Consider the following 20,650-nt stretch of genomic DNA (forward strand, 5'->3'; position numbering starts at 1 on the left):
TACAAACTTAGTATCTGGTTTAATGTTGGAAGATAAAAACTGGCCTGTTTTCTCATTGTTGGAAGGAGGTCTTAAAATAAAAACAAAAGGTCCTAAAATAAAAACAAAACAGACAAAACCCCACAAATTTTATTAGCTCTTCAAATAATCTAATGTATTTAATCTGTGAATATTTGAAAGAAATTCTGTTTTCTTTCTAGTGGCAGCACCAACAACTTACAGGAAGGAAGTGATAAAATTACAGTGGTGATGGGCACCTTTTTGTATGCACTAATAGTGCATAGCTTCAGGAGGCTGTAAGTGTAGCTACGCGAGGGGACAAAATGGTAGCTACGACTGTAAAAATAGAGGCGAGGCCACGCAGTGGCCCCTGGATAACGGGACCACATGGAATGAAATAGTTTGTCTGAAATAGTCACGCCACTGATAAAGCTGCGTGGTTGTCATAGTGGAAAATGTTCACATAATTTCACTGACTGCAGCTCACAAACTGTCTGGAGGTGTTTCCTACTTATTTCACTGCTAAAAAGACCAACCCTTAAAAAAAATGAAGAAGAAAAGATTGTAAAAATTCAGTTGTTGAGAAAAGAGATTCTGAAATGTTAAAACCCAGACGGGGCTGGCCTAGCGGTGTCAGAAGAGGTGCTGTGACTTTGCTGAGGTTATTGTCCATGAAATGGTTTTGTTTTGACTTTTCCTTGCTGTGATAATACGGCATAGATTTAACAGCTCAGATATGAATCTGAGGTCAGAATTTTTTCACCCTTTTTTTTTTTAATCACATTGGTCTTCAACTTGCTTTTTTGTTTTGATAAAGATTGTGAAAATGAAAACTATTGTCACTGGGGTTTTGTAGCATCAGTTAAGTGTCCTGGAGTTAATTGGCGTTGACCTACTATCACTTCTAATAGGTATCATCATAGTGCTTTTAAAGGTCATATTATTATATGTGAGAGCCTTACAGAGAAAATTAAGTTTCTGGTAGCTCTGTGCAGTGGCAAAATTCTGACCTTGCTGCTCAGAAGAGGTTGGTGAAGGAAAGCATTTCCCTGGGATGGGAGATGCAAACCCGTGCCTGCTGGGCCTGCAGTGTGCAGGAGCAAGGTCTTTGAGCCCAGAGACTGCTGTTCTGTGTCTCTGCCTGTTCCCTCCCAGATTTAAAAAAAGGAAAAGAAAAAAATGCTGAAAAACCCCCAACTAACCAGAACCCCGCATGAATCTGGCCTTGCTTTTCTATCATGCAGGTCCTTCTTATCCTTGTAAAGGAGTAGCATTTCCTGTGGTGGGAATCCTCACGGCTTTTTTCCATAATATCTAATGTGTTACTTAAGAGCGATGTTTAAAGTTGAGATGGTCACACTGTGTTCGTTAAATGTTACAGGGATTAGTTTAGGCTTAGCTTTTTTTTTTCACTTTGAGTTATCTGTTAAGTCAAGGCAGTTAGCTTAACATACAAATACAGATTTTTATGCTCTGCATTGCTGTGCTTGCTCCAGGCTTCTTTGAGGGAGGGCTTAGAACCTATTTTTGTTGCCTCTGTAACAAAAATGGCTCTTCTGGACAGTGCCAGTCTCAGTCGCCAGCGTATTTGACTCGCGAAGGAAGCGGCAGCACAAGATGCTTCCTCTGACAGAGTAAATAATACAGGTCATGTTTTTTTAAGAGCCAGAGAGACCACGGGGGATTTCCAAATGTATGCTTTCTTTGCTGGATAGCTTACGTGGGGATTAGTCACCTTAATTCCATTTAGTATGTATTTTTGGATCTTTAAAAGATAGTTGTCTTTTAGTTTTGCTGAATTGTGTAATCTCCAGTTTGCTGGAGAGAGATGCCTCTGACATTCCTTCTCTTGAACTGAACCCTAGCAAAACCTGTAAATGGGAATGCTCCTGTATGCTGCTGTTCCTTTATTCCCCACCCCACCCAGTTGTTTCAGAACTGTAATTTATTCCCTTCAATAGTGTATTAAGTAAACAACCTTAATCCAAGTTTAGCTATGCTTTTCCCCACATCTTTGAAGACACTGTTAGCAGTGAAGCAGCAAGAAGGCATAATAGAATTTAATATTTGACGTATTTTAAATAGAGAACATTTGCCTTTTCAAAATGAGATATGTCTGAGTAATTTTCCCCCAACTGTTATTCTCTTAGTACTATACTGACTAAGTCTCTACATAACACTCACTGCACAAAAGATGTAGCAGATAATTCTTCATTTCAACTTCATAATCTCTCTGGAAGCCAAATGCCTATCATGCTAAAACAGTGAAAGTCACCTTGGGGAGGAGACTGCCGTGTCTTGCCTGTCGGCTGGAGCGCTGCCGTGTGTTGAAGGGAGCCTGGCTGTAAGTAGCTCAAGAGAACCCGGTAAAGCAAATCAGATGTGCGTGTGCTTGTGTTAATGTTGGCTTTTTTCCTTTCTTCACACACTTTTTATTTTTATCTTTGAAACGCTAAAAGATTGGAGAGATTTAGGTCACTTTTATTCATTGAAAACAGTGTGTTATGACAACAGACTGTGAAATCAACCTGTATACAAAGTTGCTTCACTTCCAGTCCATCCACTTGCCTCGTGCTTTCTAACACCCGGCAAGGGCAGGTCTTTCCCAACAGGGATTAACTGCTGCTCCCCCTGCTAGCACCAGCGATGGGAAAGTGCTCGTGGTTGAACCTCTTCGGCCGTGGCGGTGCCAGGTACCCTCAGACGCAGTTGTATGAAACCTTGTAGAAGATTCGAGGGCATTAGGTAGTAGGACAGGAATGGATTTCAGCCGTAGTTGAGGGCCCTTTGAAAATGTGAAACGTTAGGCTTAAAATTGAAGGGGAGAAATTTGAGCTGTTGTTTTGAAAACCTACAGGGCAAGTTCTTACGCAGCATTTAATAGAAAGGTAATAGCTTCAGCCTGCTTGGGCTGATTAATTTTTACAGTCCATAGTTCAAAAATAAGCTCTCAGAAATGTCAGAATGCTTTTATCCTCCCGCATTCCTTCTCATCTGCTTTTGTTTTATGACATAGTTTCAACAAAGTTTTTAGCCCTGTCAGCTTTTATAATGTGCTTAATTTATCAAAAAAAGAAAAGGGAAAACAAAACCAACCTCAGAAACAAAATGGAAGGCAAAATTATAGGTACTGGTTAGGATGACTGTGTTTGACCGTGATAGCCCACCTCACCTGGAATCTCAGTACAGTCTTGCCTCCTCTGGTGCCCAGACACTGTGCGCTGTGAGGGACCCACGCGCACCATCCGGGTGTGCAGCCGGTGCCTCCGGTTGTTGGATATTTTCATGCTGCTTCTCCCATCCTTCAAGACAAATAGGATTAAAGGCAGAAGAATAGAGAAGCTGCTTCAAATGGATTAATATTTCTTCTCTGTTCTGTTACAAATGTATTTCCAGAAACAGAATTAGTGGAAACATCATCGTGGGGCCTGTAGCAATTATTTTGTTAAATAATTCTCCTGTTTTGGGGGGGAGAACAACGGTACGGTCAGTAAACCTGACGTAGCTATATTCTGGGGTGGCGGGAGTGGCAATGAAAGCCATCTCGTAGGATTTTGGTTCCACAGGGTTTGAATAAGTTGGTATATTGGAATTTTTTCTTTTTTTACTGAGGTTGAAACCTTAATATAGTTTACAGGAAATAAAAAATTGCAAATATATTTTAAGCATACTCAGACATCCTCTTCGTAGGGGAGTGATCTGAAGCTTTTCTCTGGTACTCTATGAGATTGTAGTGCTGAAACAATTAAGCACCTTTGATTTGTAATCAGGCTAAAAAACTCTTTGAACGGGTCTTCTTCAGAGGTGGAAAGCAAACAGAGGAAGTCAAATTACACTTTCTCAAAGTAACTTGTACCTCTAAATTTTTCATTAGAGCATATCTGTAGTCAGGAGTTCATGCTAATGAATCTTTTTCAAGAGTGGGTGCATCCAGAGGATCAGGTGGCTTCAGATAAGAGTCCGCTGGGACTCCGGCTCGAGCAGCTTCGTTCTCCCTGGCTAATGCATCAGTATTAAGGAAACCACAGAAATGTTGGGAGAGAAGACTACTGTGCTGTCAGCTGCTCTAGACTGCCTGCGTTCTTTTAAAAAATATAAAGGAAATATTGCCTTGAGCTGGATGTCCTGAAATAAAGATGTTTGGTTTGTTGGGGATTTTTTTTCTTTTTTTGCTTGGAAACCTAATAAATGGACCTTCCTCTGTGCGCTGGCTAATTGCTTCCAAAAAGCTTCTCTTTATTGTCCTGTAGGCATCAAAGTCTGTTTATCACATGATAAATCTTCTATCTCAGTGCCTCCCCCGACAAATGAGGCATGAGTGCAAATACTCCCTCTCTCTCAAAATATAAAAATACTCGGTTTGATTGCCCCACCGTAACACCTTTAGCATTATTGAATGCTTTTATGCGATGAGAAATGTGTACTTTAATGCTTGAGTGAAATGTTCCTTTTTATGTGTCTGACAAGGGGGTTTTGATTGTCCCGATTCTTTCCAGTCGTTAACAGGGCAGCGTTCAGAAGATGATAGAGGGGAGGCTGTGCTGACATTGTAAACTTGTTCTTACATGTGCTGGCTGGCGAAGTGTGTCTTTGAGTAGCCACAGCCGTTGAAAACTTGTCCGTGCTGGGCTCAAAGACAGGAAATAGTGCAAATTGGGGAAAAACTGCAAATGAATCTCCTCCATTCTGTGTTGGTCATATAGATATAAAAAAAAATTTAACTACTCTGTACAATACCAGAGCATGGTGAAAAACTCATTCAATGTAACTGGTAGGTCACAAATTGTCTAGGAATTGATTTTCAAAGCATTCTGAAGTTCTGCTTTGTCTGTTTTGCATACATGTACTGAGTGCTTGTTTACAGCTGTCCTTGCCGTAACATCCCTGTGATGTGCTACCTCCTCCTGTTTGACAATAACGGCGATTCTTGAAAAAACCCTAACCTAAACAGTCAAAACCGAGCAAGAACTGGCAGTGGCAACGCTGGGTGAAGACAGCGCAGCAACGCCGCCGCTGCAAAGCCTTTGCCCAAGGGTCCTGCAGGCCAAAGCTGGTTCCTTCTTTCGCGCCATCGCTGCAGCCAGGCATGGTTTATTCGCTATCTTCCATTGTCTGATCTTGGCAATTTTATGGAACTGGCACGGGACAAACTGCGCGTGCGTGGCAACGTATATCTTAAATGTAATTCCGAGTTTCTCTTTTCAAAATACCTGGCTCCTGTTGAATCGTGCTGAAAGAAAGGGCTTTGTGCGGTTAGGCAAGCGCTCTGCCTGGCACCTAGAAAGCTGCCTCTCTGTCCTTCCTGGGCAAAAGTACCCACTTCTGATTCATCAGACTGGAAACGCTACCTTCCTTCCTGCTATTCCCAGTACTGGTTCCCAAATCCAAGCAGGCGAAGGCGCAGCACTCTGCATCCAGCTTAGTCATTGCTGTGCAAAACTCACGTATTTCAGGCCTGAGAAACGTTGCTTTTCCTGCTCTTACAAGATCAATTATGAACATATTACTTTGAATAAAACTTTTGTTTCAGACTTCAGCAGGAGAAAACTGCGCTCTCTTGCCCCGTGTGTATTACAAAGAGCCACTGTGAGCTGCGCCAGCCCTTTTTCTTCTCTAAATGCTGTCTGGCTGCAGCAGTGCCGTGCCAGCAGTGCTGCTGGTGACTGCGTGCAAAGCAGAAGTATGGTGCGCAGGTAGTAAGCGAAAACCGCTGGTGGGTTCCAGGTCATGAAATAAACGTTTAGCTCCTCGTTTCTTTTAGTTACTAAAATGTGTGCTTTTAAAAAAAGGAGGGGAAAAAGGAGACTTGGAGGTATGGAAGCTAGCATCTTTCCTGATGTTTATTTGCTAAAGAAATCCCTTTGGGTTGAAGAGGAAAATTCTTTCAGCTCTGGCCCAAATTGGATATTAAGGTCATGTTGGTACCTGGCTACGCTTTGTTCAGTGTCGTGATGCTGCTTAATTTTGCTGCTGGTGGAGAGCCATTTGTGGTGCTTTTGATCTTGCAGGATTTCATTACTTCATTAGGCTGAAGTATCATTTGCTCACAGATGTCTCTAGGAAAAGAAATGCTGTTTGGGTGAATTTTTTCTGTTTGGGGTTTCTATGTGAAAACATCTGGTGAGAGGATTTGTCTGGAGCCCCTTCAAGAGATGTACTCTTAATTATTTTCTTTTAGAAGCAGCTTGGCTAATCTGGTGCCAATCTAAATGTTTAAATCAGAGGCTATAGGTCAAAATATCTGTTTGGACTTCAGAGCCACTGAGTGATCAGGGATACGTGTTATATTTACTGTTTCTCTTGAGGTACACGTTTCATTCTGCAGCTTACATGAAGAAAAGTGATATTTACTGATGCTTATTTACTTCTGTAATACTTCAGAAACCCAAAACATCTCTTCACAATTTCATTTTGTGTTCCCCCCCACCTCCCCGTGTGTAATGCTCTCTGGTGGATTCATTCCCCCTCTCGTCTTTGGGGGCGTGTTGTTTCGTTGCTTGGTTGTGATTTTTTTACAAAGGCTGAAAATCAGCATTTACTAGGGTTAGGGTAACTTTTTGTAGCTTAAAGTAACTTTATTAGGGTTGGGGTGAGGATAGACTGGCTTCTGCAGGACTTTGTATTCCCCCACCCCGCCCCGGCAAACCAGCTTGTGCTGGTCCCTCTGGAAGACAGTACAGAAGCTGATGGACCCCAGATACCAAGCGAAACAGAAGGTCCTTTGCTAGTTTGGGAATAGTAGTGGCTTTTGTCCGGCACTGCCTTACGCAGATTACCAGACCTTTCCCATGAAGGCAGAATGTTCTTGGAAACTCTTGAGGAGTCTTTGTTCTTACCCTTTAGCAAGAAACCCTGAACACAAGTGCCCTCTGGACACTTACCATTTCCAGTTTTTGCCAGTTACGTGCAATAGTCTGATTCTATCTGTGTTGAAATGAGACGTGATTTATAGGAGGAAAAGATAAAGATGTACTTGTGTGCAGACTTTTCTTCAATGTTTTAAACAGGCTTGCCTAGCCCGGCATGTTTAGGGTAGTTGCAGCTGCAAAAGCAGCATTAGTGTTCCTTATCTCCAAATGTCGTCACCAAAACAATGGAACGACACCAACTACCTGTTGGGGTTATATAGTGATGGTTGCATGTGAGCGTATCTTAAAAGAGAAAGTAGTTGTGCTGTCTAAAAGCTGGAAGCTCAGAACTTTTCTGTTTGAGGTCATGATTTCCTAAATATTGCTGCCAAATTCAAGCTCCATCCCATTACACAGTGGTGCAGATCAGGCACGAGTATATAGCTATTTCTGGCAAACTGGAGAATGTGTTGTGGTATTTATGCTGACAGTGGGAGGACAGGCTGTGGCGCCTCGATGTCGTGCAGTCTGCTCGTAGGAAAAATGCCCCCTGAAAACATCTTGGGCAAATTTGAACTGGCGTAATGATTTTGCACTGCTTCCACGCACTGTCACACGGCTGCGGTGTTTTTGATTCAGTAGTGAGAGCCCCAGAGTGCACTTGACTCTGGCTCTGTGACCCGTCTTTTCAGCTTTTTATAGAAATATTTTCCCATTATTAAATCTTCAACCTAATAGGTGAACTCATGAGTACACCAGAGCTTCCATTCAACAGGCACATCACTGCAGTTTGCTTTGTGATGCTCCTTCCCGGTTTACCGTCCTAGCTCCCTGTACGTCTCATCACATTGTGCAGCAAGGAGAAAATTAACATATTTATTCCCTACTTCTTCACAGGTTACCAAAATGGTCAAAACGGTCACCACCAGAACAGTGCGCCAGGTGCCCCTTGGGCCTGATGGCCTGCCATCAATGGACGGCTCGTCTCCCATGGGCAGCTACACGGATTCCATAGACAGAAGGTACATGAAGAACGGGGAGCGGTACATTACACCGCAAGCATCTTCCACGTTAACCAGATCTTACAACAGCTACAACGATTCTTACCCTGAAAGCCACGAAGGCCAGTATCGCCCTTATATCGGTCATGATGGTTATGGAGATCTATCTGATAACTATGGCAGCTTGTCTCGTGGTGTCAACTACCGTCCTCGCTATGCCTATGTGCCAGGAAACAGTTACAGGCCAGATGACGGTAGCTTCACTTTGCCAAGCAGAAGGGATAACTACGGTCCCGTTGCCCAGCCTCAGGTGCCAGTAGGTAGCAACGTTGACTTGAACCGCTCCCAGCCAGAACGCTTCCAGCCAGAGCCCTATGGACTAGAAGACGATAACCGCAGCCTTGGAGTAGATGATGAAGGATATGAACTGGATCCTGATTACTCCACTGTGAACCGGAGGACAGCTGCAGGTGTGCCAGAGAGGGGACGACCTCACAAAGGAAGGTAAAACCCATTTGTGCTTTACAGTGCCGATTTGCTTTGTCCAACGTGTACATTTTAACTCTTAATGGTGAGGTAAGCTGTGGAATTTCTTGATGGAAAACCAGGAAGAACCCATCATTTCATTAGCCCACAAACGACTGCAAAATGCCCATGAAATACGGAAGGGAGTGAGGGTAGCGCGCAAGAACCCTTTTGCTCTGTTCCTGGGCTGCATAGTTCAGGCTGCATTTAGAAAGAGGTGATCTTGTAGAAGAGGGCTAAGTTACTTTTCTTCCTATTCCTAAAAAAGAGTTGTGACTACACTGTGTTGTCCCAGAGCCATCCCACACTAGCAAGGTGAAAAGGGGCTTTGCAATCTGTGAGACTTCTCACAGGCCTGGTTATGTGCACGTCTGCCAAACAGGCGTTCGGAACCGCTGGTCGGGCTTGCAGATGAGCTGATACCTGGTGGTGAAGGGGTGCCTTGTTACAGAAAAGCCGTCTTGTCAGCTATTTGACAGCCTTGGCTCCTGACCCTGTGCTAGCTGCACGCCCTCAGCTGCATGACCAGGTTGTGCTGAACCACACTGAAGTGCTTCAACATTTTGTAAGACCAGATCATTATTCTGTCCTGTGCTTGTATAAAGGGGAGATAAGAGCATCTGCGTTGCACATCCTGTAACTAAAGTGGCCAGTCACAAATTACTTCTGCTTCAGTCTCCTTTCCAAGGAATATTCTGGTTTATGCCATCTTTTCTGGTGTTAGTTGTTTATGCTGGGCTCGCAGCTATCAGCTCTTGCACTTGGAGGGGGGGAAAAAAGCCAAGCAAGCTTGGGAAGAGTGTCTTCTGAGTACGCACCTGAAAAACTTCTATACCTTGTTTTCCAAGCAGTGTACAAACTTCGGCGTGTGCCGGCATATCCTCATGATTCACGTTTTGATACGTTTTTAGTTCTCATTGTTTTTCTTTTAATTTAGAGTAGTTTCCAGAGCTGTAAAGAGCGTCGGGAACCCACCTGCTTCTGTGTGTGTAGATGGTCTTTAGACTTCATACTTCTGAGCAAAGACGTCACTTCCCCAGCAGAAGTTGTGGGTGGGATTTGGGTAGGCCTTTTCGCTCTCTTGTCTTGGAGTGCTCTGGCAGGGAGATGTTACGTCATTCATGGTTTCGTTCATACTTTCATAGCTCTATCTTCCTTCATGTTTCTGGAAGTTCTTTTTAAAGCTAAATGGAATCAAGCACCTAAAAATTGTCATCTATAGTCTACAAAAAAGAGAGAAAATGTATCAAGGTATTTCTCCCAGAACCCCCTTTAAGTCCCTTGTGACATCTTTGGTCTCGCAAGCTTACCAGCTAATGGAACCACATCAAGGTTTGATGATGCTAAATGGAATCTCAGACTGGCGGGGGCTGGAAGGGACCTCAGGAGACCATCCCATCCCACCCCTGCGTGAGCAGGCACCCACAGAGCAGGGGCACAGGGCCGCGTCCAGGCGGGGGGTGAATGTCTCCAGGGAAGGGACCCCACAGCCTCTCTGGGCAGCCTGTGCCCCTGCTCTGGCACCTGCACAGGGAAGGGGTTTGTCCTCATGTTCAGGTGGAACTTCCTGTGTTCCAGCTTGTGCCCGTTGCCCCTTGGCCTGTTGTTGGGCACTGCTGAAAAGAGACTGGCACCTCCTGACACCCACCCTTCAGATATTTATAAGCATTGATAAGGTCCCCCCCAGTCTTGTGGCAAAATACTGATCAACCTATGAGGCTTTAGTTGGTGCTCCCCTGCATCTAAGCAACTTTACAGTTCTTGTTAAAAACAGCCACACAGCAGTGCTTTTGAATTTTTATTAACATTTTTCAAACGGTACGCATGATGAATAACTAAATGTGTTCTTAGAACCTACCCGTTTGCATTTTTTAAGTTTGTTTTTGTTTTTTAAACATTCCTTTGATTTATTGTTCATTGCAGTTTAGATAGGACCAATTCATGATTTTTGTTTCACATTTCTTTTGTTGTATGTTTTTTTCCATATTTAATATGATCAAGAGGCTTTGACAAGTAATTAGCCTGACTGTGGCAGCAAACTTTAGCTAGTGAGAACGTAAGAAGATTGTATGAGGGCCTCTTTATAAGTAGTTACTTTTTGACATTTCAAAGAAATACTTGAGCAATTCAATAAACCTGCCTTTCAGATGTGCTACTGATCTGCGAGAAACTAAAGACTACAAATAGTGCTTTGTACTAGACGGGGGTAATTACTACTTGATTATTCTCTCTAGGTTTTCTAAAATAAGTTATTCCTTGCGAAAAGGATTAAATGAATGTGATAAATTGATGGCCCTTTTGATTTCAGAAAGGTTCTGTGTGAGGAGTAGGACTAACAGCAACACTGTTAGAAGCTTTTCTGCACCACACCGACTTCCAGCTTGGGCGCCTTCGTCGGGTCACGGACGGAATTCTTTCGGCGAACTCGCTGCGAAACTTGAGTTACTCTCTCATTTCCTTCCCGATAAGTGCTGCCCTCATTCGTTAATAGTTTAAAGGTAGAGTGAGGATCCTTACCGTCGGTTCCTAGTTTTGATGCTGTTCTGTCTGAGAGCACTGAAGGGAGGTTTCTCAGCCAATCTCGCCCCGGTGTGATAAGGAGGCAACCCATCTGTGTCTGGAGGGGATCCTCGCGGGGGGGATTACAAGTGCAGGTGGTTCTGTCCGTCCCTTGCCTGCTCCATTTGACTGCAGAGATGAATATCTGTTGTGCTTTCCTTCTGTCATCACCAGCCTCGTTTTAAGCTACTTATATTTCATTTTAAATTGGGGAAAAATGTGCCTCCTCACAAACGCCTACAAATCCAGATAAGTGCCCAAAGGCAAATATCCCCTCTGTGGGCTCTTCGGTGCCTGTGGCTGCATTTGTTTCTTGTTTTCTTTTATATTGAGTCTCTGCTGTAAGATATGTTATTTTCTGCAGGAAGAATACCTGGCACTTAATGTTCTTTTCCTCAGCATGTGCTCTGGTTTGGTTTAGGTCAGATTGCATAATAAATGGGGGTGAGACAAAGGCATTTGGAGTGTGTAATACTGATTTAATATTATTCAAATTTACTTGTGAAGGTATTTACACATCTTTAATTGGTGTTATGCCCTTTTTTTCTTCATTTGGTAGGTTGCCTTTATTAAATTAGGAGCCTTTTTTATTATAGTCTTTAAAAATATATAGTCTTATGGTGTTGCTAGGTGTTTTGTATGCAGTCCTTTTTGAAAGAGAAGCAGGAAGTACTGAATGTTTTTCATTCACAGAAAACATCCCTGCTATTATCTCAATATTTTTTAATCATTGATTTGAAGTTAACATAAGTGAGCAGGAAAAAAATGGCAAGTTGTAATAATATTTTTTTTTTTAAATATAATCTGTTCAATTTCTTATTTCTTGCCTTTGTGGTCATTTCTTCCCAGAGTGGATCACTACAGTTTGCTCTCCCACTAGCATCCACAGGACTTCTTTTTCCCTGAAAACTCTGGAGCAGCTACTGCCAGTCTTACCTTTCCAGACTAGACAGGGTATGATTTTTTTTAAAAGTTGACTAAATCAACAACAAAACAGTTTTCTGCTGTTAAATTTTCTGTGGCAGAAGCCTGATCTAAGAGGCTGAGACTGCTTGGTGGCCATCTTCATGGTTGGAATTATTATTACCAGGAAAGAAGCCAGATTTTAGATTAAATAACTGTAACGCTAGGTCTCTTTTGCTTCTGTGCAAGAAAGTGCGAGAACAGTGGTAGCACATATCTCTTAGTCACATTGTACTTCTGGCGTCTTTTTTCAGTCTAGAACGTAAAGCTCGTGTTTGTAGATCCCCACTCTCAGTCGGCGCTTCTGGCCTCACCTCAGCCGTTCCACGCGCGGCCTCGCCGCCGCACCCCTGCAGGTGTCCCGAGGCTCGGAGGTGTCTGTCGCTGGAGATCGGCCGCCCCCAGGTGTAACACCAGGCGGTGGGCAGCTTTGGGATGCTGTCTGCCTCGGGGCAGGAGTGTACGGACATGCCCGGGCAGAAAAATGCAGCAAAAAATGAAGTGGGTTTGGAAAAGATGAGTTGTTTTCTGAGGCTCCTTCTTAGAGAGAATTTGATCTCAGTTTGTTGATCTTCCAGTAGCAGAGCACTGACGTACGGCTGAGTTTTATGTGGCAGGTGGCAACCTGAGTCAGCTCACCCGTTAGCAGCTTTTAGGTGGCTCCAGTCAAGGGGATTTTGGCGCTTTAACCGTACAGCCCATACCTCAGACTTGTCTCAGCAGAGGATTCAGTCCTGTTTTGAGTCCTCTTGTGCATCCCCCTATTAGGGAGCAGAGGCTGGCAAAAGTAGGACCTCATTGTGCTTTTGATTTCTTCTTCAGCCTTTGGCACAAAGTTCCCTGCTGAAATCCCAAGCCTTTCTGGTCTTTTCCCAGGCAGGCACCAGCTGCAAACTGTGATGAATGTAACACTTGTAAAAATGGAGGATTAAATGTGTAAGTCCTTCACCTGTTTACTCAAATGCGCCTATGCTGAGGCCACAAGGAAGATGATAAATCCACAAGCTCTCTCCCAGTTCTTATCTATGCTAGAATGTGTTTTGATCAATTCCCTGAGACAGGTGATTAGTGAGACCCACGGCATCCTGAAAACTCAGCTGCCTCGCTACAAACAGATGGAAGTCAAGATGCTTGTAGTCAGCGGCTCTGGCGTACTACCAGATCTCTTCAGTCCTGAGAGTACAGAGCTCTTGGCCTCCTGAGCACAGATGACTGTATCTGCTGAAGGTCTCGTTAGTCCTCCTTCTGTGTCGAGTGGCTTTGGCTCTCCGACGTAGCTGCTCCGCTGGCGTGGAAGTGAAGAATCACGTTTGGCCCCACCAGTCCGCTTGGAAAGATGATTTCTTTACTCTCCCTGTGTGTAAATGTGTTTCTGACTTTAATCCTTTGTCTTCAGCGTGTTTAGCTCCCCGACAGTTGCTTTTGAGTTCTTCACTCTTTGCCTAGTCTGCACTTCTCTGGCCCGCAAGCCCCTGTTGAAGGAGGGGAGACGGGACTTGGCCGTGGCCGGACCCTCCTCACCCGCACAGAGAGCGGGGATCTCTGCCTGCCAAGGCAGTCCGAGGCCTGCGGCAGTTCTGCGTTACGCTGCCTCGTCAGTTACTTTATTTTGCTCCTTAGCAGATGATCTGTTTTGGTAAACTGCTTCCTTTTAATGCTGTTAGGCAATGACAGAGCTTATATTTAGAGCTTCCTGTGTAAAATATTTCAGGATTCTTTTTCTGTGGGTTGTTTGGGTTTGTGTTATGGTTTTGCTTGGTTGGTTTTTTAAATTTTTTTTTAACCTTTACCAGACGTGATTGCTGTATTCAGTCACCTGAATGTGAATTGGTGTGATGCTTGCCTTCACTGAGGTTTTTTGTACAGCTCTTAAGTTCACACCAGGATCTCAGAGCTTCTAGATAATTATTGGGGGTCCTGCAGGGTCGAGCGTTCAGGCGTTATCTTTGCTGCCAGGTAAGGTCATTGGGTTTTGTTACCGGGGCATTAACCAGCGGCTCTTGGCACCGTTTCATCCCACAGGGGTACATGGGGTCTGACCTGCGCGGGCATATTTCAGCAGTAGTGCTTCTTGTGTTCATCCTTTGTCTGCAGATATTTGAGAGGCGCTGTCTTGGTGCACTAAAATGGCCGTGTTAGGCATGCAATCCTGTTTTTTCACTGAGGAGATGGTCCAGCAGAATCGGGTTGAGATTGGCAGGAGCAGAGCTGTGAATGGTTTGTGTAAGAACGGGACTGTATGAAAATGCCAACAGTTGTGAGAAGTCACTTACAGGTCGGGGTCTGTTCCCTTGAGGATGCTTTGCTTCTGCTGCGGGGATGGGGCCAGCAGTACGCGCCGTGCTCATCGCTTCACCGCGGAGCCGTAGCTGGGGGTTCCAAGCAATGCTGCCCTCCCCACCGCCACCTGCCCGATTCATCCGAAAGCCTCTGCCGCTCTCCGTACCCACTGCGCTCGGGAACGCGGCCGCTGCCTTGCAGCACGGAACACGCAGCGTCTTCCCGTACCCTGCTCTGCCCCCGCTCTGTGGCCTGGGGATTTCGTCGGAGAGGGATCATCAAAGGCAAGGATCATCAAAGCCTATCGGTTGTCTTTGGTGCATCAGCAGCTTTGTCTCGGAACAGCGGAAGAAAAAACGCTTTTTTATAAAAAACCCAACTTTGTTAGAACAAGTAGCAAGTTGGGATGTGATCTTCTCTTTTTTTTCTTAATGAGTGATTCTTTACTTCAGGTATTCACATTCAAATTTAATAACTAGCAGTTGGCAACAAAAAAAAAAAATTAGGATTGTTGGTACAAGAGTTACGTGGTGCTCTCTCTGGTCATGACGGTATTGCAATTAAGTCCTAACTCTGAATTTTATTTTGGGCAAATGTAATGAAAGCAGGGAGCTTTGGGTGGCACCGGGGAGAGGATGCAGCATGAGGAAGACGGGCCCGTCCGTGTGCTTCTGTTTGGAAGGCTTTGTGGAAATAATGCAAACAAACTGCGTCCCAAGACAATGATTATCTTTGTGTATCTGCATGGATGAGGGGGAGAGAGAAACTTGATCGTGCAGGTGTAACTGAGGTGGGCGCCGCTGCCTTGGGCAGCGCGCGGGACCGAGGCGTGCTGAATTGCGAGTTACCCACTCAAGCAAGCAACAGCTGTGCAGGGGGCAGTTATTAAAGTTAATCTGCTGCTACTTCTCTCGTATGCACTCAACAAGAATTTAACATGAGGATGAATTTGAGAAATGAGGTTTTGTTGAAGCTTTGATGTTGTAAAAACAGAGTTTTGTTTGAGGAGGAGTTAAGGGGGTTTGTTATTACTTGTATATGCACAAAAGTAAATCTTTTCAATGTTGTTACTTTCTTCTTGGAATGATGGAAACAGCTTTGTTCTGTGGCAGGAAGTGCAACGGCCGTCCAGGCATTGTAAATTACTGCATAGAGCAAGTACTGAATTATACATACGTAAATAACTGCATCGATAAAAGGATTTCTTCAGATTCATTCGGAGTTTTGGATACTGGCCCGTTTTTATCCTTTCGGTTTGTTGTTTAGAACGGCAATTAAAGCAACTTAAAGTCAGTACAGGCACTTTTAATGTTAAAACCGTTAATTGTACCGGACTAAGTTCAGCCGCCACCTCCGGTTGCTCTTCTCTCCAGAGTCTAGTTTAATTAGCAGTCCCTTTAGGATAACAGCGAGCTCCATTTCCTTTGAGTTCTGGTGGTCTGTGCTTTCTGCAGCATGACATCAGAAATTGTTCGGTAACATCAGTCAGTGCTTCAAACGAAAGTTTTTCGAGAATCATTTTACAGCAATTAAAACTACTTGCTTGACTGATGTAACTACAATACTGAGCTAGTGGCTAATCCGTCTGGGGAAAAACAGTACAGCAAAAAGCTGCAAAAAGTTTTTAAAAAGTGTGTATATATGTGTGAGTGTGAATATATATATAAAAGAAATCAGTTTATATTAACATCTACTAAGAGTAGTATTAGAGGGGAGGGAGGATGAAGAAGGAATGTCTTCTAGACTTGTGCTTTAGAACTGTGGTATTAATTGGAATTTTGCTGCAGCTCCCCAGTGGGTCGCCTGAGCTCTTCGTGCTTCGCAGCCAGGGTAGGGCTGGTGCGAGCCTCTGGGGCAAAGCCTGAGAGAGGGTAGATGGCAAAGCCGGGGTTGTTTGTGGCAGTTCGTAACCGTTAGGTGCGAGTCACCTTGTTGCCCTGTGGGCTTATTCACGTATAAAATAGAAGAGGGTGAAAGGTGGCGCTCTGAATAAGGGATATGAAGTACATCAGTGAATCTCAGACACACATCCTGAAGTTGTAAATGCCTTTCCTTACAAACCCCTTGTAATGTTCTGTCTTTAGCAGGTGGTTGTAGGAACTGGTTGGGGTGAAGGTTAGAGATTATAGTTGCAGCGGTGGGTGTTAAAAAACAAGAAATATTTGTCAAATACCGATTTGTTTGGGGTTTTGGTTGGGTTTTTATGTTTCTAGGAATATGGCATTTGTAGTGTGAGAATGAACTGTGTTAAAATATTTTCAACTGTGTTGATTTAATTCTGCCTTGTGTGAGAACTAGGACAGTAATATCTAAATCGGTGCATGAGCCGGTGGTGACTGACTGTGCTTCAGTTACACACAGGGAATTATGGCCCAGCGAGATGGACGCCGTTCATTGTAATGCTGTAAATGATCTTGAGTGTCTAACACCCCGCTTAGTTGATGATCTGGGAAGGAAAGCTCAGGGTACAGGACTTGTTTTGGATGTCCAGCAAATTACTCTGGTGTTAAGAGTTGGACCCGGGTCTCTCGGCTGTCAGCCTCCTACCGAACGATTCTGTACAGTGGGCATTTATTACATGCTTGGGTTCAGGACGTAGGCTTTCCATCATCTTTGACGTTGCTCTCTATATCGATGAGTTCAGCGTACTTGTGCGAGCACGGGCGCGGAAGCGTAGCGGAACTACCAGACTTGCAGAGAAGTGTCTGCGGTCTCTACCCAGGCCCTGAGCGCCCTTAATTAGAGTCTTGGGTTGTTGCAGAAGTAGTGGCATTAACGAAGCTCAGTGTTCCCTACTAAATGAAATCCAGCTCTGTCATAATTGTTTTGCTGAGTGACCAAAAAGAAAGCAATCTGTTCGATGACTTGCAGTTCCTGTCAGCGTTTCGTTGCTAGCCAAATACTGCACCGTAGTCCCATCACTGCCGAGTACTCAGCTATGGTTAATTTTCGAGTTACTACAAATAAATTATTTGAAAGTGTAAATATGCTGCCCCTAATGATGTTTGTGATATTAAAAGGTTTGCTCATAGCTGAAATATCCGTACTGACTCAGACGTACAGGGCGTTTAATGCGCTTTTTCTTTTTTTTCTCCCCCCCCTTTCTTTCTCTTGGGACTGCTGCTTCTACAGGGGCTACGATGACCCCATCGAGACAGAGATGGTTGAAGAGAGGATACCTTACCTTCACGGTGGCTACGCAGCACCGCTGGCACAGCCAGAGAGAGGAAGCATGGCTAGTATTGACCGTCTGGGGAAACGCTCCCCCTCTATTGACAGCATTCGTAAAGACCCCAGGTGGAGGGACCCTGACCTCCCTGAAGTGATTGCCATGCTCAGCCACCCCATTGATCCAGTCAAGTCGAACGCCGCAGCCTACTTGCAGCACCTGTGCTATGAGAATGATAAAATCAAAAAGGACGTGAGGCACCTTAAAGGGATCCCTATCTTGGTGGGCCTACTTGACCATCCAAAGCCGGAGGTCCATCGGAAAGCCTGTGGGGCGCTCAGGAACATCTCCTATGGGAAGGATAATGAAAACAAGGTGGCTATAAAGAACTGTGATGGGATCCCCGCATTGATCAGGCTATTGCGAAAAACAAATGACATGGAAGTCAGAGAGCTAATTACAGGTCAGTGTCTGTAGTTTCTTTAATGAATTATTCTTTAAAAGAGTCCTTTCAGCTTCAGGATCAAGGATTTCTGGAGATTAGAGCATTGAAGGAGAATTTAGATCACCAGCTGCAGCTGTTTCTTTAGCTTTAGTGGTGTGAGAGAGCCCAAGGCAAGCGTGCCCTTCAGGAGGGAATGGAGATCGTCTGTGTATGTAGCACACTGGGGTTTCCCTGGCTGCTGAGAGATGGATGATGTTTCTTGGATCTAGCATGTGACTGCACGTGGTTGAGTTACTGAAGCTTAAATGAGTTATAGCAACTTCATTGACAGGTAATTTGTAGCGCACTTACCCTCAGCGTCTTATAATCATGAGGTAAGATATGCTAATCTAAAACTTTCCTTGTTAATCTCTTTACAAAACAACCCTGCTGCCATGTCCCCACTACTTCATATTGACAGAACAGTCGGGCTCCTCAGGAACACTTCCAGCCCCCGGTCCTGGGGATTCTCAAGCTGTATATAAAGTTGCAGCACTTCTGGGCTGGAAAACTTGGATTTTAAGGAGCGTAGAGCCTGCTGTTGGGATGCTCGGGGCACGGAGTTTGCTTGTTGCAATAATCGGAAAAGGGAGAATTACATTTTGAAGTTACTGAGTTTGTGCACGCTTTGCAGGGAGTTTCAATCACTTATAACTCCGTTATTCAACCTGTTTTTTATTTGAACTTAGTCTTGGACATCGTCCAAAAAGAGTAATAAAGTATGTGCCAACTTTCAAAGTTCAGCCATTAAGTGAAAAGGGTGGAAAAGTATGTCAGCTCTTAAACTAAGGAGAAATATATTGTTCTTCAGTCTCCCATAACTCATGAGGGGTGAAATGGATTTCCCTTTCTCATCTCAGAAGCAGCAGGGGATGTTTGGATGGAGACCAAGACAGTTGCAATGAATTTCAGTGCCAGAACAGAATTTTTCAGAAGGTTTTGTGAGTGGAAAAAATGGGTCCAGGGTTGAAACTCTTTAGCTACCTTACCAGTGTTGGATCCTCCAGGCAGACCCTATTGCAAACATGGATTAAGCCATTAGAGGTAAACATAATTCTGTAATCGCCTCAAAAAATATAGCAGCTCTCCAAGTTTTTACTGGTAATCATAATTCTCCGAGACGAACGGTGGCCTTTGGTGTTCCAAGTGTTCTTCCCCAGCCATTATAGTATATTGAGCAAACTAGGTCTAAATATACAGTATAGAAACCAGCAGGGATATTTTCCCCGTCCTTTTCCAGTGAGCTGGTAAAGGAGAGCTGCCTCTTTTGTCAGAGAACCTCTAAGTAGCATGTGTTGGTTGTGCTTTGCTGTCTCTGCTTTGTCTCTTAATGTGGAAACTCTGTAGGTAGTACTTACGTGCCATTTGCTGCACTCATTTAGTATGATGCCTGACTTAAATCTATCTTCTTTTTTTTTTAAATAAAGAATATCTGTTTATCTACTGTTCTAGTTTACTCCAAACTAATTTCTGGAGTGCTGAGAAGGAATAAATTTGTTTCTTTAGATTCAAGAAAGGCGAAGCCAGTCTATAATTTACACTGAAGGAATATCATTATAATGCTAAGTGGTAATCAGTCACTTTTGAGATGGCAAAAACAAACTGGATGTTTTCCCTCTAAATGGCGATTGCTTTGATTTCCAGTTGATTAATTAGTTTTACAGTTCAAATGCATTTTATTTGACAGTAGCTCCTGCTAATTAAATGTAGCATTTTTATTCCGCTTTGGGTTTTGCTATTTAAAGCTCTCTCTTTTCCCTTACTGAGAAACACCAGGAACACTGAGGGTATTAACCTAAACAGATGTCCAGCAACAGATGATGTGGAACCAGGAATAATTTCATTCCACTTCTAAAATGATATCACCGGATCTGGTGTGAGACATTCAAGCATCGGTATAGAAGAGAAGAGTATTCCAGCAATGCCTCTGTGGCCAGCGCTGGTGTACTCGCAGTCAGCGTTCAAAGCCTCGGCTGGTAACGTGGAATTGTCCATTCGAAAAACGAGCTCCGAAAGTCAGCAGAGAGAAACAGGAGCCAACTTGACGTGCGGAGGGAGCATTCAGCCACGGCTGCTACAGAAGGGCTGTGTTTTGCAGCCTCAAAAATTCCGATCACAATTCTGATGTTCTTGTGGTAGAAATCTTGGCTTCCTACCTGGGTTGTTTTCCCTAGTGATAAACCAGAGGCTACCTTTGCCATGAAAGTTTTTCATTCTGCCTGGAGTGAAGTCTCTGGGGACTTCAGCAATGCAAAAAAAAGAAAAAGGGGGGGAGAGAAGAGACACCGGCGTACAGGGTTTGCGTGTTTATTTCTTTTAACAGGCTGCAAAGTCAAGTTTGGTATGACACATCAACTTTTCTCTGGTTTAGTATTTCTTTAACTCAATACTGGCTGCTTTTCGTAAGCTGAATAGTAATCATCAGCTGGTCATCCCAGATGGGGCTGAATGGTGAAATAATCCTGCTTTCCAAAGTGATTTAAGTAATTTAAAGAAATTCAAATAATTCAGATGTCCTCATTCAAGAGCACTTCCAGTTTTGAAGCTTTGCTTCTCTGGGTGTGGGGCGCTGCCTGCCTGCAGGACGGGGGTGTGTGGGAGCATGCAATAGGACGCATAATTTGCAGCTGGAGATGGTGCTTTCTGGCAAATGAGAGCATCGTTCTCATCTAATTTGAGAGTCAGTCCTTGGCTTTAGTACAGCTCTGTGGCCTCTCATTAGCTTGGTGATCTGATGCAGCGGCCACAGCTGTGCAGAACAGTGTGAATCAGGCCGGCCAGCTGGGCCTGGTCGCTGGGTTAATGGAGTGGGGAAGCAGCC

The 20,650-nt window shown here is 44.1% G+C and overlaps 1 protein-coding gene across 12 annotated transcripts in view; it reads left to right on the forward strand.

Annotated features, from left to right (window-relative positions):
* ARVCF (ARVCF delta catenin family member) overlaps positions 1–20,650 on the forward strand; it is a 284,187-nt gene that overhangs the window by 189,462 nt on the left and 74,075 nt on the right. For all 12 annotated transcript variants that reach the window (XM_075110135.1, XM_075110142.1, XM_075110138.1 and 9 more), the window contains 2 exons: positions 7,746–8,353; positions 17,309–17,808. In XM_075110135.1, the coding sequence (XP_074966236.1) occupies positions 7,746–8,353; positions 17,309–17,808 (1,108 nt within the window). The remainder of the gene's footprint in view (positions 1–7,745; positions 8,354–17,308; positions 17,809–20,650) is intronic.

This window comes from Phalacrocorax aristotelis, chromosome 15, assembly GCF_949628215.1.
Source record: "Phalacrocorax aristotelis chromosome 15, bGulAri2.1, whole genome shotgun sequence".
NCBI classification, from domain to species: Eukaryota; Metazoa; Chordata; class Aves; order Suliformes; family Phalacrocoracidae; genus Phalacrocorax; species Phalacrocorax aristotelis.